General features: G+C 39.5%; 1 protein-coding gene across 10 annotated transcripts in view; it reads right to left on the bottom strand.

The window, feature by feature from the left end:
• The window catches only part of magi1b (membrane associated guanylate kinase, WW and PDZ domain containing 1b), a 207,666-nt gene that overhangs the window by 42,761 nt on the left and 144,141 nt on the right, over positions 1 to 20,764 (bottom strand). For 9 of the 10 annotated variants that reach the window (XM_041781197.1, XM_041781230.1, XM_041781212.1 and 6 more), the window contains exons 5-12: positions 20,414 to 20,639; positions 17,871 to 17,953; positions 17,024 to 17,059; positions 12,333 to 12,390; positions 11,352 to 11,485; positions 9,186 to 9,305; positions 4,367 to 4,552; positions 3,394 to 4,053 (exon numbers count right to left, since the gene is read on the bottom strand). In XM_041781197.1, coding sequence (XP_041637131.1) covers positions 3,394 to 4,053; positions 4,367 to 4,552; positions 9,186 to 9,305; positions 11,352 to 11,485; positions 12,333 to 12,390; positions 17,024 to 17,059; positions 17,871 to 17,953; positions 20,414 to 20,639 — 1,503 coding nt within the window. The remainder of the gene's footprint in view (positions 1 to 3,393; positions 4,054 to 4,366; positions 4,553 to 9,185; positions 9,306 to 11,351; positions 11,486 to 12,332; positions 12,391 to 17,023; positions 17,060 to 17,870; positions 17,954 to 20,413; positions 20,640 to 20,764) is intronic. The other variant, XM_041781222.1, reaches the window with a different exon arrangement.

Genomic DNA, 20,764 nt, shown 5'->3' with positions numbered 1-20,764 from the left:
AAATTGACAGGAATATTACTGGAAATTCTAGCAATATTTGTGGGAATTTGAGTGAACATTACCAAGTATGTCGAAATCTCGTCTCAGGAAGATCTCGGAGAGACTCCCAATGAACCGTTTTCATCAGTTTACACTTTAATTCCAAGATTTCTGCCACATGTGTTTATCTTGCGGTTTGAAAATTTGCATACGTGAAGTATGGACACCCAACATTGTGACTGCACATTTATGTTTTAAAAATCGGAAAAGTATAATACCTCCTCTTTGAATATTTGGAGAGTTCAACTGGAGTTTTTGTGTAAAGTTGCTTTGATTTCTTAGATATGTCATGGGACTCCTGGAACTTTGCTTTGATGTTGGGGGAATTTGTTTAGAAATTTTCAGGCATTTTCATGGACATTTGGGAAAATTATTTATATTATTTTGTAAAATTTGATTAGGGATTTGGGGGAATTACAAATGTTCAAAATTTCATGGATATTTCAGGAAATTTGTTTGGATGCTAGGGATAATGTTCAGTCAATTTCATAGAATTTAAGGGAATTCATTTATAGATTTTTGTGGATTTTGTCTACATTTTTTGGGGTGGAACTTGCTTTGAAATTTGCACATATTTAAATGGAAATTTGGAAAATTTATTTGTGGTTAAAGGGAATTTGACTGGGAATTTTGGGTGAATTTGCTTAGAATTAGCCAAAAAAAAAAAAAAAAAAAAAAAAAATTCAAGGAATTCAAATGGATTTTTAAATTTGGAAGATTTAGGCTTTACAATTTTTCACATAAACTTTTTAGCAACATTTCAAGACATTTGGGGTACTATTGATGGGATACTTAGAAAAAATGTTGAAGAATTTTCAAAGATATTCCACATAATTTTGTTGAAATTTTAGAGAAGTTGTGTGGATTTTGGAAAGGAAAGTTCCCAAGAAATCAACAATGTTTGATGGAAATGTTTTCCATGGCCTGAACAGGTCCTTGTGGTACTTCATTAAAATAATGAAAAATGACTGCACCATACCCCCTGTGATGACTGAAACCATTTCTTACAGACTGGAGACTCAAAGTATAACTACATTTTTTAAGCCTAATGCACACCTATGGCCCCTATTTTGCACATACTGTAACATTTAAAGTGCAGTTTTTGTTTAATAAATGAAGTCAATCTTGTCCCAAGGTTTCATTTGCCTTTTTTGATTTGATAACGGAATAAATAATGCACAATTTGACTTGTTATTAGGTATTATCATACCTTGCAATCTTGATACTGTCACATCCCTAGTCATTTGGCTGGACACCTTAACCCCAATCTGCATCAGTGGCATGTTACTGTGTATGAATACTTATGAATGGGATTAGCCACTACTGATTGCCACTACCATAGCAACCTTGGCCATCAGGTGTGAATGTGAGTTGAATGGGTGCAAACTGTGAGTGTGACCTGTGGTGTAAAGGTACTTTGAGAAAAGAAAAAGAAAGGCAAGAAAAGTCTTTTAAAAGAAAAGTCAATTTACCGTTAAATGTGAACAGAAAAAAGGACTGAGCAGATATATCTTTGATGTTAGTTTTTAAAAATGTGGCCTGTATCAGACCTCAGTATGAACTTCATGAAAGTGGCCCTTATCAGATTTGAAAAGATCAGATTCTATGTGAGCCACACAGAAGCAAAATCGGATTCAGGTCCCTTCAGTCTGCAGTGTGAATGCAGCTATATTGATCTATATGAGATAAAAGCAGATCCTAGAATAAAACATTGTAATTCAATGTCTGTTGTGTTTGATTTGCTTTCTCTGTGTGTTTGCTCCCCACCTGACTGGTACAATCTGAACATAACCTTCAGCAGGAAAACAAAAGCATCTATAAAAAGCAGATAACAACTTAGCTTCGATTAAAAAGCTCCCTATGCCAACATATCTAAAGGCTCAATGCCATCCCTTTTATCACAGGCATATCCATCTCTGTTGCTATCAAAGCCAATCGCTGCGTAAGCCAGGCTAAACTGCCTTGTCTTTCATTGACAGCCCATTATGCCCCTGCCCATGATGAGGCTGTATCACTTTGTTGGCTTGTGTACACTAGCACCAAGAAGAAATGCTACTCATTAGTAAAAGCCACTGAGTGGGAGTGGAGCTGTTTGATCGGTGTGTGTTTGTTGTGTGGGCGTGTGTCAAGACGCGAGACAAAGAGAGTGTGTGACAACATGCAGAGAGAGACAGAGATACAAATTGAGACAGAATCACACATGCAGATAAAAAGACAGAAAGAAAGACGGAGACTCAGTGCAAGAACACAATGCGACTTGGCTGCCATTCATCTGACCAATTTCCCTTGACAGTTCTGAGCACTTAACCCAGCGGAGGAGATAAACGGCACGTGTGCACACAAACACACAAAACCTTTTAGTAACTTGAATTAATAAGACCCAAAGCAAAGCTACGGACAGACTGACAGAGAAAATAGTCCAATTACTTGTATCACACAGTGCGTTTAGAGCTCTGGAGGTCTGCAAGTCTGAGGGGGATTGAAGGGAAAATACAGAAATTCAATCATTTCTGTTTTATCCTCCATTCACAGATTCTTTGTTAGCATTTAGTGCTTCTGTGCGACTGTGATTTTCAATAAGAAACCATGGCAAAAGCGGACAATGGTACTTGCTGAACAGCATTTAGATGTTAGTGCACTCTTTTTTGTAGAACTGACATTAAACAAATAGCACTGAATATGTAAGCTAATAGTGGGAAATGTCACAGACTTCAGCTCTGATAGCCAGGTGGGTGGATGGCCAAAATGCAGTGATGACAAACACAGCAGATAAGGAGAAGAATGAGTAAGAAACCTAGGCAGAGAGGTGAAAACTGAGTGTGAGACAGACTCCATTAAAAAAGGGAATATTCAACATTCCTGTTAATCTCCCATGTTCTCCTTTTAGGTTCTCCTACACTCTTTTTGACTCTTCTTCTCCTCCTTTTCAGTCATACATCTCTACTATTCCATCTGCCAGTACCTCTCAGCATAAACACTCCATTCACTCTTTTCACTCCCTCTGTGGCCCCTTTACCTCTTCCATAATTATCCCTCTATCTCGCCGTCTGTGCAATCATTCCTTTTCTTCCAATCTCTATTTACATGAATAAATAATTTGTGTGTGTCAATAAATGTGCTCTCTGTGAGCTGGAACAGCCTCTAAGGCAGAAATGTATTATTTTTTATCAACAACATTATAAGAAATGATACTTTGTTTCACAGTACTTAAACATATGGGCCCATAAATCAGAATCCGCCACATAACTTGACATCTTTTCCCTTCATCTTCCTTGTCTCCATCTGTTTTCATCTGCTCTAACAGAAATGACAGACTTATTGGGACCACATATGGAAAGATCAGCCTCCACTCACCTCTCTGTACCAGCATGGTGACCTCGCTGCCTTTGGGACACTTGCTGAGCAGGTCAACCACCTGGTTGTGGGACATGCTCTGCACATTTCTTTTGTTCACCTCCACGATTATGTCCCCCTCCTTGAGGCCTCGGCAGCGTGGGTAGTCCACAATCTGCTTCACCCGCTGCCCTCCTCCTCCGGGGCTGTCAGCGATGGTGAAACCAAAACCCTTGTCTCCTTTTTCCATGTGTACAGTGATGAGCTCGGGTTGTGTTGCGATAGATGAAGCCAGGGTGACCACGTCACTGGGGTAGCCGTGTTGGGAAGAGGTATCAGATGCCACCTCCGCCGAGGGGCTGTGGGGTCTAGGGAGGCCGTTGAGGGGCGCTCCGCCGTTAGTCGTGCCATTGTTGTTGTTCTGACTCCCATGGCTGGATGGTGAGTCGTAGCTATTGGGGGCCTCCTGGCCATTTACAATGATGGGGTCTTTGTTGTCCAGTATGGCCACTGAGGTAACCAGACTGGTGTTTGGGTCATCTGGGTCAAAAGGCAGCGGGTACCCACGGCACAGCTCCAAGTTAACCATGGAGCCAATCGGGATGGACTGGAAGATCTTTACAACTTGGGCATGGGTGTAGCCTAGCACACATGTGTCGTTGACGCTCACGATCACGTCACCTTAAAAGGAGAGAACAGGGGGAAGTTAGGATTACTTTGCATGCTAAGACTAAGAACAAGTCAAAGCTATATCACTTGGTTAAGAGTTTTCTTGCCTATACTTTTATAGATGTTTATGGTTTAACTTGTTTGTGAGGAAAATAAATCATTCATTAGATAGAGCATTTGATTTTAAAGGAGTTCTAGCTTCCTAACTTTTACAGAGTACCTACAAAAAATCAGGATTAGGATAACTGGAACGGTAGTAGTACATAAAAAGTAGCACTCATTTGAGAAAAAAGTTCTTACAGATGGTCATATTTCCATCACTAACCTGTCTCCATTTTTCCATCAAGGGCAGCAGGTCCATCAAGGACGAGGCTCTTGATTTGCAGGAACTCATCTGGCTCATCGCCTCCCACGACAGTGAAACCGAACCCCCGACGACTCTTTTTCAGCTTGGTATTGATGAAAGTCCCCTTCAGCTCGGATCGGTTCCGAGTGAAGAAAGGCTTTCCCCCTGAACAGACAAACAGAAGTGATAAAAATGTAACCAGTCTGATACAATGATGTAACAGCACAAATTTAATTGGGTTTACATGTCACAGCCTCAGCCTTGAGGACTGACTGGCATGAAAAGGCATCTCTTGATGACCATAAGATAAACACCACTAACCTTTACTCTGTGATCAATGCAGACATTTCAGAACAGATTGGCCAGGGCTTATTAATTACCTAGTGTTTGTTCTGGTCAAAATAAGAATTATATACAGCGTGAGCTTGTAGGTGGTGTAAAAAGATGAAATCTGGTTGCGTAATCTCATTTAATGCAGACCATCCTTCTTGTGCCACTAAGAAACTGATGCCCTGAAAAGAGCACCATAATTCTTGGACTAATAGTGGGTTTAGTTAAGGACAAAATCTAGCAACTGCATTTGATTTCATCATCTATCTTTTTGCAGGCAGTTCACTTTCAAAACAGACTTAATCAGTGGTTCCCAACTGATGGGTCGAGCCCCAAAAGATGGTCATGGAGCCAATTATTTTTTGAGGGGTTTGTCAATGTGTGCCTGAAAAAAAACACATCAAAAAGTCTATGAAGTGCATTTTTCAACATTTTTTTAATGTAAAATGTTTTTTTTGCACAGTAAGACCAAACAACATGAGCTTTGTTCACTTAAAAATCCAGAACAGCTATTTCAGCTCTATCTTCCCAAGTTGATACAACACATTTTTGTTTTAATAAACAGTACTCAATCATTCCAAGTATTTTCTGTCTAGGACTCAAATTATTTAACAATCATCCTTTGATTAGCAGAGTTTTTTTTTTACCAAATTTCCTCTGGATATTAGACTTGTTTGCACCAAGAGCAAAGTTACTGACTGAGTTAAGCCCATAACACACCAGCACCAGATCAGAGCGCCGTGTCATTTGTTGAGCTTCAAGCACCGTCCTTAACACACACCAACAGCAGCGCGTCAATAGTTGAACTCCCCTACAGCCACAGCATGGCCAGGTGCTTGATACCAGAGCTGAAAGCCCCCTCGAGGATCGCCCTTAACAGGTAAGTGAAAAAACAATAGGAGCAGCGGTATTTCACCAGCAGCCCAGGCCTCCTATCTACTCTACACCTTGAACAAAAGATGGCGGTATATTTGTTTTTTTTATGTGTGCCCTCAAACCGCCCAAAACAAAACTGCTCCTAAGGTAGCCAAGATGGACAGAACAGCTGTTTTCTCAGGGAAACACTCTGCCAGCTGTGGCCAGTGGTGCTGGGAATAGAGCAGTGGCCTAAAGTGACGCAGCGTGGCTCATGATGGAAGAGGACTTCCTAGTTCAGTGTGTACCTTTCAGTGACTGTCACTTGAGTTGGCCTACCTTGATTTGCTTAAATGCTCAAGATAGAAATATGTGAAAGAAATAAGGGAAAATGCAGTGGAAGAAAAACATGTAGCTTTATGAAAAGCACTTAAACAGGCTGTTTTGAGTTGGAGGTAAACAGAATTTGTAAGCCTAGGAGAGTTTCCATGGTGTAATTTGACTTTAAGTTAACCCAACATAATGTACAAGTATAATTGAGTTGATGCAACTTAAAATAGCTCAGTAACTGCTAATTAACAACTTTTTTCAGTGCTGTTTTTGAGTTACTTAAAATTTTTACATAATCAGTTGCCTTAAATGTTTGAGTTTTATTGATTTATTATTACTCAGAAATTGTATTTCCACATCTCAAAAACGTTGACAGAATCTGTTTCAGCCAAAATTTTGACTGTTTTCAACTTCTTCATTTTTACAGTGTACCTTATTAGTTTTAAATGGTACCAATGGTACCAACATCAGAAATTTGCAGGGATGCACAGATACTGATACCAGTATCAGGTATGGGTGCCGATACCATGGTGAAATACTCGTAGTGGTATTCATAAACATTGCAGATACCGTAGTTGCATCACTTTAAAGCTTTATTTTAGCCTCTAATTAGATGAGTAAGAAGTTAAAGTTAGAGCCATGCCTGCAGTTTGGTGATAAATGAACTGGGGATGCCAAAAGTAGAGAATGAAAATATGCACTGATAAATTGTCAAGAGGAGGGATGGCGAATATCTAATGAAAATAAAACAAAGTTTCAAAATAATTTTAAAAACAGTTTGGTATTATTAAAGGGGACATATTATGCAAAAATCACATAGTAACATAAGGAGTGTCACATCCATTTCCTGAGAGGGGTGTGGTCAGTTCTGAGAAGGGCTGAAACAGAGAGGTTTTTAGACATGCAAAAATCCAACACTGGAGTGATTTTTCAGCAACAAACTTCACAGGCATGTTTTGGGGACCTCTGAGAATGATATAATCTTGTCTTAAAAGGATAAAATATGTCCCCTTTAAGTACTCCTATTGGACTTGGTATCAGTGAGTACCCCAATGAGAGTCTGTACTCGTACTTGGTCTGGAAAAATGTGGTATCTGTGCATCTCTAGGAATCGGAGCTGTGATATCTCATATGGAGGTGGTAGTGGGTACTGGCGCTAGACCATATTATTATGGATCACCAATGGGCAGCTTTGGTTACAAAGAGGGCCACCTCTCTTTTTTCCTCTACCAAAGTGTCAAAGTGTTAAAATCTGTAGGACACTCTTTGTAAGACAATCAAAATTACTTAAAAATTTACCAGAATGAACAAATGTATAAAGCTGTCAGCAGAATTAATCATACCAGTATTTGGATTCTTCAACTTAAATGCTTTATTTAATCAGCAAAAATGACTCAAGCTACTTCTTCAATTAAATAAACAGGATATCTACAAGTTTCTGACATGTATTTTACTTAAATTTCCATTTTTGACTTGAGGGCCACTGGTCTAAATGTTATTTATTAAGACATACAAACAGAAACACAATCAGTGTTGCTGAAGCTCTATTGTTTTCTTGCACATTTAAGTGCATGGAGTCAAAGACTTCGTTATAAATCAATATAAAAAAAAAGAGCCGACACAACAGGTAATTAAAGCATGAAACGTACAAGTATAAAAAATACACAAATATTATATTATGTCAGACCCAAGTGCCTCACATACAGTGTTTTCTTCTCTTTAAATGGTGGTTTTGTCTTACAGATTAAAAAAGCAGCACCACAGTGTGATCAATTATCAGAGAAACAGATAACGTAATGCTCTTAAGCCATGAGAACTGCTTAAACAATTCAATTTAAACCTAATTACACCATCATCCTTATTCTCCTTGCTTTCTCAATCTCATTATCTGCTCTTTAAGACATAAGATGAAAGACGAGATAGAATCAGTCTGAATCAAAAACACGGTGAGCTATTCATGCACTGTCTTCACTGTTGAGAGCAGGAGTATCAGGGGAACAACTGTTGAATACAGGGACAGGCTAAGATAAAACTGTCTAATGAAAGACTTAATATAAGCCATCTACTTCATAAAAACTTCACACAAATGAAGGAGGAGAAGCTGGCAGATGTGACAGGAAATATGAAAGCGAGTAGGGAGAAGGAGACGAAGAGATCGCACATTAAGAAGAAGTGATCTCAGAGGGATGTTTGATTAGTGACCTACAAAACCACAGTAGGTTATGCTAGTGCTGCAGCTTATGTATTCAATGAAAAATGTATTACCCTCGATGTTAGCTTGTGTCCTTGTGTTTGTAAGGATTTTTAGTGAGTGTGTAGTATGTCTTTGGTTAACACAGGAGAGATGTAACAAAAGTTTGACAATAGACGGCAAGGCAGAGATGTAAGAATGGACCAGGAAGCAGGAGAAACATGAAAGTAGGGAAATGGATAAAGAGATTTCAAATGACGCCTTTCTCTGGAGGAATGTCAAGGCCTCGAAAAGTACAGAATAGTGAAGTCAGAGAGGATGGGAGGAGGGAGAGAGAAAGCTAAAAAGGAGGAATGATGGACAAGACCAACAATTGAACCAAAGCAGAGAGCAGTGGGAGACAAGTCAGAAGTCAGCCAGACGGCGAATGTAGGCCATAAAATACAGAGATCGATGGTGAGGGAGAGGGAAAAGATGGCCGACAAAGCAGTGAAGGAGAGTAAGCTGGAGAGACAGGGTGAGGCAGTTAATTCTCCTCTATGGCTGTGCTAATTAGACAAGCTAGTGGGAGGCTGGTATAAAAGGAGCTGGCAACCAGGAGAAGGAAACACACATTAATGGCTAGACATTGTGTCTGTAGGTGTATGTCCCTAAATGATGGGTGAAATCAGGCCCCACAAAATGGAAAAATACAACAGAAGTTACATAATAAACAACTGCAGAGTGCAATTACATAGAAATAAATCTTGTGTTCAGCAAAGTCATTTTGGTTTGTCTACAAGAAATTCTAGCAATGCATTGAAAGATGCACCAATAAAAGTCAATATCCGCTGAGTTTTGTTGAACTTATTAAGAATATATGATGGAAACTCATATTTAGAGCAGCTTCACAGTGTCATTTCATAACTGGCTCTCCATCATGAAAACTCAAACAGGGCCTGAGGCAATGTCTCAGGAAAACAAACTACACTGTAAGAGCTGAATTCGTTATGACTCATAATGAGTCGCTCTGGGTAACACAACCTAGAAACAGAGGAGTAATCAGCGAATCCCTTTTCATGAAGTTTCAGACTTAGAAAGATGTGAACTTACGTTTCTGCCCCATTGCGTTGGGCACTGAGGGTCCTGTTGGAGGGTCCCTGTAGGTCTCTTGGTGGTTGGCAGCGTAACTGGCCAATGGGGCCCCTGCCAATGCAGAGTCCTCAATCCATTCTGCAACAGCAAAAGGCACATGTTCTCTAGATTGGGTCTAAACAGGTGCACAGCTGCCCTACTTCAGGAAGAAAGCAAGGCTAAGGGCTCTGGGACATCATGGCCTACTATGATGTGTTAGCGGGAAAAAGGTAGTTGACTTTCCTTGAAGCTGAAGGCATATGCTAAAATGTATGAATGGAAATTCCTTTAGAACTTGTCCTTATCTGTTTGCCTGCTATTTAAAACTCTTTTGAGGACTGGTTATGAAACAGACTGGAATAACACTGACACCATTGTTGGGGATAGCAGATATTACTGGCATAACAAAGCAAATATGAAAATGCTGATATTTATAACCAGAATACAAGAAACAATATCAGCCTATATCAGTTGTAAATATCGCTCAAATAAATAAGAATCAGCATATCAGATACCGGCAAAAATCAAATTTTATGCATCCCTACTTTATGTGGCCATCCAAAGCAAAAAAAAAAAAAAAAAAGATCATTTCTTGATAGCTGTAGCTGGTGGAATTGCATTTTCTGAATTTTCAATTTCCTGTATCATGAGCATCAGACTTGTGAAAATTTAATTTGCACCCATTTTTTTCAATCTCACACCAGAATTCAGGCCTTGTTTAACCATCTATACCAGGAGCTGTAGACTGTCTGAGTGATAAATGATCCTGAAATCTCTCATTATTTGTTACTTTAAGTGAAATGGCTGACATGAGATCTAAGTTCACCTAATTTTGCAGGTGAGGTTAGCTAATGTCAGCACAGAAGCCTCTGTGATGAAAGAGTATTGTGTGAAGTAAGCACAGACTGATGATCATGCAGGTGTGAGCTCTCTTAATTTTTCCCTCCTCATGGTAAGAGACAAGGATGTTGTGGTGAGTTGTGTCTATGCAAAGAAAGGAAAACTGTACACTGCTAAGAATAGCAGCTCAGATCTCACAAAGCAGCAATAGCTAATTAACATACTTCTTCTAAACTGGCTGTCAGAGCCTGGCACTGCAAACACCACAGACTAAGGTGCAATTCAGGCTTTTAGCACACAAGCATTAGAGGGGTTTAAAAAATCTTACTATCTAGATATCACCTGAAACTTTCATTACATACTGTTTTTACGTGTCCTTATAGAGCAACTTTAACAACTTTAAGGAGAACACATGAACTCTGATGAAACAGGTCACCTTAACTTCATGAAGCTGTAACTCTATTTAACATCTCCCAATTAAATAACAGCGAAGCTGCCCATTTGTTCATAACGGCTTCCATCTTTGATTAATCACCTTGCTGCACCATCAAGGCACCGATCAGACGACAAACCTTATTAATATTCTAAGCGGCGAGACTGAATCAATGCAAAAGTGAAAAAACTGGCTAAAAACACCGCTTGAAGGTATTGAGTTCCTTTTTTTAAAGAGAGATTGAGCCTTCAGATGAGGGGAAAGTCAGCAGGTAATCGAGTGGTAGTGAATGATTTCTGCTGAATGAGCAAAAGTTGGAGCGTGATAGGAGAGTTCCCATGTGGGTCGGCCTGCATTTACAATTAATCTCTCCGCGGGGCGTCCTGAGAATGAATAAAGTTAAAGACAGGAAGCAGGAGGGGCCTAAGATGACCAATAGGTTGACTTACGGCAGCTGTGCCAGCTAAATCATCACTCTCATTAGTGTGGGCTGGAAGCATTTTATTATGTGACACGAACTAGGAAATACAGACTCTTTAGTAGGTCGATCAATTTCATTTGATGAAAAACTTACCTGTCTCTTATTGTGAAAAAAAGCTTTCAAGTTATTAAGACAAACAAATACCAGGAGGCAACACAGAAAACTGAAATTAACTTCAAAAGGGCTGCACAGGACAGCCGCAAATAATAGTTATGCCTTTATGGAAGGGCACTTAGCAAATCATAAGGCAGCGGCAGGCAACATCAAGTACTGTTGCAATCAGATATAAGCAATAAGACACAATCACACATACACAGGCAGACAGCTCAGGCACACACACATGGATAGAAAGAAAGAAAATGACGCCCTTGGTCGGGGCTTGTGAACAAACCTCGGATGTAGCGCTCACCTTCAGGTGGCTGCTGGCTCTGGGGCTGAGGCTGTTGAGGCTGCTGCTGCTCCAGCTGCCTGCGCCTCTTAGCCTCCAGCACTGGATTCTCATACTGGGTCTTCCTGTTGATATGACTTTGGGACGGTGAAGGGAGGTTGCAGAATAAGAATGGAATAGAAAACAGGATGGAGGATAAGGTAAATATCAGCAGGAATGTGGAGTGTAGCAAGGAGGAAGGGGAGGAAGAGAGAAGAGGATGAGGCAACAGTGCAGAGAGAGAGGGTCAAGAGAGAGAGGGGAGACATGAATTCATTAATACACAGCAGTGATTCATACTCACACAAGAGCATGACACAATCACACTACAACACAACACTGAATAAATTATACTTTCATGATGACTTAATTTGCAGGAACTAAAAGCAACTTTCACATTTTACATCAACCCAGAGAATACTGAGAAATTACACCTGAAAGCACGACATTATAAAGCAAATGAAGGAGACAGTGAATAATGTAGAAACATTGCTGAGACAAAGAGGAAAAAATAGAAATGCCACAGCCCTGTGCCCCAGGTGCTGCTTTGAACAACATCAAAAACCAATGAAACATATTCACAAGCTCTGGGGCTTCACACAAGATGAGATGCACACATATGCTCACACAGACACACACGTAGACATTCGCTGCATGATTCCCCAAATGATAACGACACAAACAAAATGGCCTACATTTTCCAGCACACAAAAGACCAAAATAGCTGAGCAGAAATCAGGTTGTGATGTCTTACAGCAGGACTGTACGTACATTAGAGATGCTCCTATTTACAGGAAGGTCAAGGGTGTCTTTTGTTAGAGTGGAAATGTGTTAAAACAGTCATTTTTATGTAAAAGAAGAATAATCCTCACAGTTTACTCATCTTCGTTCTGCAAGCATGTTTGAAATGTTAAATATCAGCATCACATTCTGTGTGTCACTTACTCAACATAGTAGACCCCATACACTGGATCGTCTATTTTCTCCCATCCTGGTGGAAGTTCTAAAAAAAAAAAAAAAAGAAAAAAAAGGATATAAAACAGAGTGTGAGACATAGAAAATGTATCAAACTCAAGCTGTGAAGTTACTGGAGGCCATGTATTGAGCCATCAGAGGTAAGGCCAGAAGAGACCTTTCTGCTCTTTATTGTGTCTGCCTGTCAGTCAGTCTCCAGGGCACAAGTGACTCAACAGCTTCTCAGACTGCCTGCTTGCCCCCCTCCTGTCCCCTAACACTGCTGACATTTCCACACATCAGATTAAAACAGAGCAAGACCCCCTCAGGCAGGAATGGATGGATGAATGGTGAGATGAAAGAGGGCGGGAGAAAAGGAGGTGGTGAAAGGGTCAGTCGGGGAGGACGGAGAGCAGGAGGGAAAAAAAGCAGGACGGTACAGATGAGAAGAAGGGAAGAAGGAAGATGAGATCCAGACTTTGAACTAAATAAAAAAGCTGAAAATCTTGATTTGAAAGGCTAGAGTTTGACAATGTGGAAGACAGAATGATAAAATTATTGGATGCTGTTTTTGATGGATGACTTTGTACCTTTTCCTTTCTTTTTCCCCAAAGAAAGGACTGAGTGCTAACAGTAAAGCAACTTTAATCAAGTTGATGGCTTTTTCAGTGAACAGATACCTGCCCCTTCCTTAACAAAATGTACCATTTCTGGTCTACCTTCTCTTTTTTCACAATCAAGCCTTCTGTTTGTGTGTGACCTGACTTCACCTGTGCCAGCTCCTGCTTCTTCCCCTCAACCCGCACCTTAACCTGCTTAAAAACTCTCCTTCATTAAACTTGAAGGTAATGTACAGTGCCTATAAAAGTATTCACACCCTTGGATGTTTCACCCTTTTACTGGTTTTATAAGTCAATCATGGTCAATATAATTTGGCTTTTTCCACACACAAAAAAATAATTGTAATGTAAATTACACAAAAATATGAAAGGTAAAATAAATGAATGCATTCACCCCCTTAAAGTGGAGGTTTCACAGTTAGTGAGACGGGGATCACTCAAGTACAGTGGACGTGTCTCAAGTGATTGTATTATACACCTGTGTATGGACGGTCTAGTCACTGGTTAATCGGTATTCCTGGCTACCATTATACCATGAAGAAAAAGGAACACCCCAAGCAACTCAGAGAAAAAGTTCTTGAAAAGTATTTGTCAGGGAAAGGAACCAAAAAAACGTCCAAGGCACTGAACATCCCCCAGAGTTAAATCCATCATCGAGAAATGGAGGGAATATTGTACATGTGTAAATCTGCCTGAGTCAGGCTGTCCTCACAGACTGATCCTCATGCAACCTGGCAGAGCTTGAGCAGTTTTGCAAAGAAGAATGAAGTAAAATTGCAGTATCCAGATGTACAAGCCTGTTTGAGACCTATCCACACAGACTCGGTGCTGAGACTGCAGCCAAGGGGCGTCAACTAAATACTGACTTGAACGGGGTGAATATTTATTGTACCTTAAATATTTTTATTTAATTGACATTACTTTATAGAAATCTGTTTTCAGTTTGACATTAAAACAATTTTTGGTCAATTGTTTTGCAAAAATAGCCACATTATATTGACCATGAGTGATTTATAAAATCACTAAAGGGTAAAACATCCCAGGGGTGAATATTTTTACAGCCACTGCAACTGCCCAGCAGTGATTCAAGCCTGCTCTGGCAGACTGTTACAGAAAGAAAAGTGAAACTGATGGTTATATGAATATAACTAGATCTACTTCAGCACAATATAATTGCCTGATGGTGCTATTTCGCTGTTTCTGCAGCCTTTGCCAGAGAGAATGATGTCATTAGCGGCAACAGAGTTGTCTAATTCAGCCCTATATTTTGATTACAGAAGCATTGATTATTGGCTGGCCTCCACATTGATAATGTCAGAGGATTGTAATTGGCTACAAACACAGAGATCGTCTGATGGTCCTCTCGTGTGATGTATCAGTTTTACATATTATTACCCTCAGCCAATTAAGCCTCACCCTGTGTGCAAGTAGATGGTAATTACAATCATCCAGCTTGGAGAGTCTCCCTCTGCTTTCTAATGAGGAGGTCCGCCTGTCAGAGTGGAATCGGAACCAGGAACAAAAAATAAGGCCAGATGGGAATGTTTAAATTGTCTGTATGTGACTCAAACAACTGCAGGTTACAGTTTGTCTAACTAGGTAGCCAGGGACAAATTTGCAAACTGAGTCACCGGTTTGATGCATATAAACAACCCCACTGTTAGTTCTGTTCATAGCTTTAAATAGCAGGTAACAAGAAAATGGATGCAGCTAAAAGGGAATACAAGGTTATGGAGGCAGTGCTGCAGCATAGGGTGAACCTCAGAGCAGGCATGGCAAATTATCATTCAGATGTTTTGAACTGGAACGTTAAATGGAATGCAGTCCCGCCTCGCCTCGCGCAAAATTTTAATCACCCACTTGATTTCACACCGCACTAGTTTCGCTCCAGGAGGAGCACCTGTGTGTGCGTGTTTGTGTGTGAAAGCAGAGAGGACATTTGTTGCCAGTCCTCACAATGCAGTGTATATTTCAGTGAGTGGGGATGCATATGAGAAAGACAAAGAGAAATCTGTCACTCATTAAGTAGTGTTTCCTCTCTCACCCTGTGTCCCCTCTCCCTTGTAACACCTTCAAGAACATATTGTGAATTCAAGCAGGAGTAGAGCCTGATAGATTTTATGTTTAACTGTCTGCATCTCATTCTCCTGATGCAGTGCTGTGATTGATTTCTCTTGAGTAAGCATATACTACAGAGAGGCACTGAGCATGTATGTATGTGCAAAACTTTGAGCATGTACTGCATGTGCCCTCGCTCATGAAATGCCTGAGTCTGCTCGTCCTTGGAGAACTGAGTTAATTGCGTTTCTTTGCCCACTTGCATTGGATTGTGCTGATCGATAACTATTGAGCATGTTCATCCAGTCGAGGGCTGTCTTACTGACAGGGGACTCATCTGATCCGATGGTTATAACAGGGCAGCTGTTAAAGATGCTTAGCAGTGGGAGCTGCTAACAAGGTTGAAGCCCTGTAGATGGTCGCTTTGCTTTAACAGAGCGTCTTTTACCATTTTTTTTTTTAAGAAGAAGAACTTTTTGCTGCTTTTAAGATTAAAAATGAGCTATGAATGCTAAAATGACAGCAATATTTATCAATAGCTATTTACACATTTTGTTCAAAATATTAATAGTTAATGTAAAAGATCACAATAACAGCAGCTGGAGATTATGAAAAGCTAAGCACTAAATTCCCTGATCTACAAGGTAATAAAAACTAATCATGTCCCATTATACTAAAATCACTGATCTCACACAAGACCTCGTCAGATGACATTAAGCTGATTTTCTCTAAGCATGCTATTGCTAATCGTTCTCATGCTGCCTTATTTAAACTGCTCTTGTCTAGCTATGCTCTGCCGCTCTCTCTGCAAGCGACTCTTGCAATCCTGCTCCACCCCAGCTCCTCCTTTCTTCTGCTTCTGACTTAATCAATGCCATTCTGTTGTCATTGATGCCTGCTCTGCTCTGGGTTTTACTGCCTCTCTTCCTGTTGCCACAGGAAAGGCAGGAACATGCGTTGTTCCTGTTTGACGCTTTCCACATAGGCTCGTGGAAGGGCAGAAGATCTAAGAACAGCCACACCACCAAACATTATTAACCGCATTAAGTGCAAATTAATAACTGCTAATAAAAAAATATTTACAACTGCAAATCATGTATGTTTCTTGACAAGTGGTCCTGACTGAATTAAAATAACACCAACTATAAAATGCTGTTTTTCTGAGTGGTTTAATTCATCCAACTGATGACAGCACTGCAATATGCATTCAGCTTTAGTCCAAAATCTATTAATAGCAACAGAGAATTGTGTACATGATTGTCAGTACTAGCTCCTGCTTTAAATGAATTTGTCATTCAGGCCGAACCATTAATCATACATTCAGCTCTGACATCATCAGTTCCCCTTACGGACGTATGGGTCACAGTCTCCAGACACCATTTATCCTGCAAAAGTGGCCCTGCTGCTGTGTCTGATAGGCTAATTAAGGTGCTGATGGGCATCAAGAAAAAAGCAGGCTTGTTGTGTTCTGGCTCAGACAGACACCCATTAGGAAATCATCATTAGAACAATCTTCTTTGGATCAGCATTTATCTCCTATGTATGAGATGACGGTCTGGTCTGTCAATGTTGCAGTGTTTAAAAGAGTTTCTATGTCTGGTGGAATGTGGGTAATGTTGACGGCTGTATTCAAGGCACAAGCAGGGTGTGTTTGTCTGAAAGTCAAAGCTCCATACGGTGGCTAATCGAGGTGAAGGTCAGTTTTCCGTCAGTGTGGTATCATGTCACAGTAATGTCTAGATGGCTTGAGTCATTGTCATAGTTATCTCACACCAACTGTCACATGAGCCACTGGTGGCGTGTAATTATGTTAATGTGCACTATCAACAGTTGTGACTCTATTATCTCCATTTATGCCGTTTAAACTGTTTAAAGATCTTCTGTCATTTTTTGCAGGGCAGAAATGAAGATGATGTTTGCAAACCATAGTTGACATTAGTGATGGGAAAGTGAAGGCAGGGTTTTATGTGAGTGTATGCGGTCCAAAGATGAGCTTGTCCTTACCGAGGTCATTGTCTAGCTCCTCTGTATGTACCCCTTCTACTCAGCAGGCAGACAGCACAGCAGCACAGGAGATAAACAGAGGAAGAATACACATCTGTGAGTCACTCAGGGACATCCAGCCAACTGCATATTTCCCATATTAATTGATCAAACTTCACATAACATTATTTTATTTAATAATCTCACAAAAGTATGTTAAAAATCCATGAATTACAACATTTTTGAAACAGTATTCTTCTGGGTCTTTGTATGCCTGGTTATTAATATAATGCGTTAAAGATCTAGGAACAGGCAAGACACAACTGTGTGGGTCATCTATTTATTATTGGAATTGGATGGTGCAAATGCAAATGAGTTAATTTGTGAAGCTGCAGGGCACACTGCTCTGACTAACAGCTGAATGAAGTAGCTCAGCAGAGCAGTGCATCCCAGTTGTGCTCACTGTTTTATGTGACTCAACAATGACACCTAAGGGCTCCTGGGGGAACTACTACTGTAGATACAACATCTCCAGCAGCTTTTAAATTTCAATTAAGAATTTAAGAAGACATTTATTTTTTTAACTATGATTTTAGTAAAACACAGTAAGGTTTTAAAGAGACACTAGGATCTTAACACAAGGCTATCTCCCTGAATATTGGACCAGGCACTGACACCACTTAACCCATAGAAGGGTTTCTAACAGTTATTCACTAATAAAGAGATAGCCTGCAAGTTACCAGTACTTTTACAGAAGGAAAAAAATGATCATCCACTTAAGGAATACCCAGCAAAGTAATTATTTGCCTGCATTATCTTTAGTATAAGTGATTTTTTAGGCAAACTTATCAAACGAGTTTAGACGTACCATCATCGTCACATTCTTCCAGGGGCTTCTGAGGCTTGTCCAGGCACCGAGGGTCAATCCAGGAGGTTGTTTTTGTGTTGTGGCTGAACAAAAAAAGAAATGGCAACAAATTGAGTTGATACAAAAATACCAAAAGTATATACATATATATCCAGTATCTACACATCGGGCATGCAGCATTTCTAAGATATCTACAGGCATTAAGAAAAAAACATTTTAAAAGATAGATTTTTATGAAAAAACATAAGACTCTTAGTTTCAAGCTATGGTGGAATTTGAGGTTTGTTTTCATCAGTTTAAGGCAGTGGTTCTAAACTGGTGGGTTGGGACCCAGTTTTCCTGTGAGAAGTAAATTTTGGTCGTTTTCTCAAGACCTAAACATCTTACTCGAGGTAATTCTTTGAGAAATTACCTTAATTTTTATGCTTGCTTGTCCTTCTGTAATGATGCACTTTTGAAGTTTGTTTTGCCTCGTCTCTCTTTTCAATCATAATTTTTCATTAAATAGATTTATTGGGTTTATTTATTTATTTATTTATTTATTTTAGAAATGTAGGTCACAAGGACTTTTTTATACGAGAGGTGACATTCACAGTTGATGATGAACTAGGAGCCCAAACTAAAAGCTAAGAACAAAAGTATCAGTGCTTTTTTTTTTACAAAGTTAAAATATTATCTACAGGCTTTCTAAACCCAAAATAAGCAGTACTGTCTGTATCAATGCATTAATCCCCATTAATAAAGGTCTATAATTAGTACATTATTTTAGAAAAATTGCAGGCTTTATTGTCCCTTTTCCTTTTGCATACTTTGGTTAAACCACTGCAAAGTCTTTCTTAACCTACAGTAGTGAAAAAAAGATATGGCTCCTTGAATCCTCATTTCAAATTAAAAAACACTTAAATTGCTGATTTTTTAATTTTCTTTCAAAATAAAAACATGTCTGTGTTCTAAATGGAATTAGATTCCAGTTATTTTTAAGACAAGAAAAAAAATGGAAATTAAGTTATAACAAATTTAGATTCTAAATAGTGGAATTTCAAACTAAAGCAAAAGACAGATTAATTGCAGTTAACAACAAAAATGAAGTGATTACTCATGGTTAAACTTTCTAATTAGTTGACAGCCCTAATAATAATCTGTCAAATCAGTTCCAATAACAAAGGGCAAATATCACTATCACTAAAACCTTTACAGTCAGTGAGTCCATCTCTCTCTTTATTACCTCTGCCAAGGAGGTTAGGTGATCGGCAGGGTTTGTTAGTTAGTTTGTTAGTTTGTTTGTTAGCAACATAACCCAAAAGTTATGGACGGGTTTTCATGAAATTTTCAGGAAATGTCAAAAATGGCATAAGGAAGAACTGATTAGATTTGGGAGTGATCCAGATCACCGTCTGGATCCAGGAATTTTTTTAAAGAATTCTTCACTATTGGGAAATAGGGCTAATGGCGGAGGTCTGTGCTCTCAGAGTGCTTTTCTTGTTTATTATGCAATGCTGATGTGATTAATCTAAATCTCAGTAAATCATTTTTAGATACCACACTTTGACAACTTTGAATTTCCAAAGAAAATCTATGAATTCTTAAAAAACCTGGAAAGGTAAAGATGCAACACAGGCTTACCCTCGCAATACCTAGCTGTGGTTAACCAAGTTCCAGTGTCTTTTACTCTAAACACAGCAATCCTTATGTTTAGTTTTTTTTCTATTAATGGTAAAAAAAAAAATCCCATATTCTGGCTGAGCTCAAACAATCTCTATTTACAGATTCTGCATTTAAAAAGAGGGATCTGTGAGATCAGGACCAGATTTTGATGTTGAACATGTAGTTGCTCTCATTTGCAGTCAGGATGAAATTATTTACTAAAGCACTTCAGTGGGCATTGGCTGTACGCAGGAAAACAGTCTGTGTGGAGGACAAAAGGGAATGAAAACAATCCACCGTAATCCAATCCAGGAACCCATCAGCAGCCTTATAAGAATGGGTTTAGCTTTAATTAATATCTTCAACCAGACATTTGCATACAAGTTAGGCTTACAATCTGCTCTTAGAAGCTGTCTTTCAAGTCCACCTCCCTCTTCTCTTCTCAAGACTCGGGTCAGACAGTAAACAAAAACAACACCCTGAAAAGAAGCCGTAGTCTTGAGTAGCTGACACTCACAGACAATAGTCAAAGAGTTTCAAGCTCGAGTCAACTTTTCAGACCACTATGAGTACGATTTTGAGAATTTTTTTTTTTCTTTTTAGTGTCTGCTTTAAGTTTATGCTTCCTATTTTTGCTATTTTTTAATACATAGTAGAACATGGCTCTTTAAACCTAATAGTTGGCTTTGTCTCTACGCTTGATGATCAGGGACATTCTGATATGCATCACATGTTTTAACACTTTACACCATGTGCACAGTTACACCATAAACTTGTAGGTAACATACAACTTGGAGGTTTTCTGGACATTTAAGCAAAGTTTGATCACAACCTAGTCAAGCAGCTCAAGCATCCAGATACATAATTAACCACAAGTGCATACATCTTGAATGACTTACTCTATAAAGTAGACCTCTCCGTTCTCGGTGTAGGCCATCTCCCAGTTATCAGGCAGAGGTCCCAGCGGGTCCTCCGGGGGAGGATGGCTCAGATGAGGGTGTGACTGCTGTGTGCTCTCCGTGGTGGCCGGTGGTGAGGGGGTCGTCCCAGTGTAGGGAGGTTCACTCTGGCGGGGGGCGAAGGCTCGCACTGAGTGATTAATCTCGTCTAATTCACTTGAATCTCCTGAAGGATATTAAGCAGATGTGACATTGCATTAAAATTATGAAATTACTAATTATACATGATCAACTAGAATTATCAGTGATAAATCAGAGGACTACCTCACTGATCACGCTGGGAAACCTTTA

Source organism: Cheilinus undulatus, linkage group 3 (assembly GCF_018320785.1).
Source record: "Cheilinus undulatus linkage group 3, ASM1832078v1, whole genome shotgun sequence".
Taxonomy (NCBI): domain Eukaryota; kingdom Metazoa; phylum Chordata; class Actinopteri; order Labriformes; family Labridae; genus Cheilinus; species Cheilinus undulatus.
The sequence above is the reverse complement of the archived record's forward strand: the minus strand, read 5'-3'. Positions and strand labels throughout refer to the sequence as shown.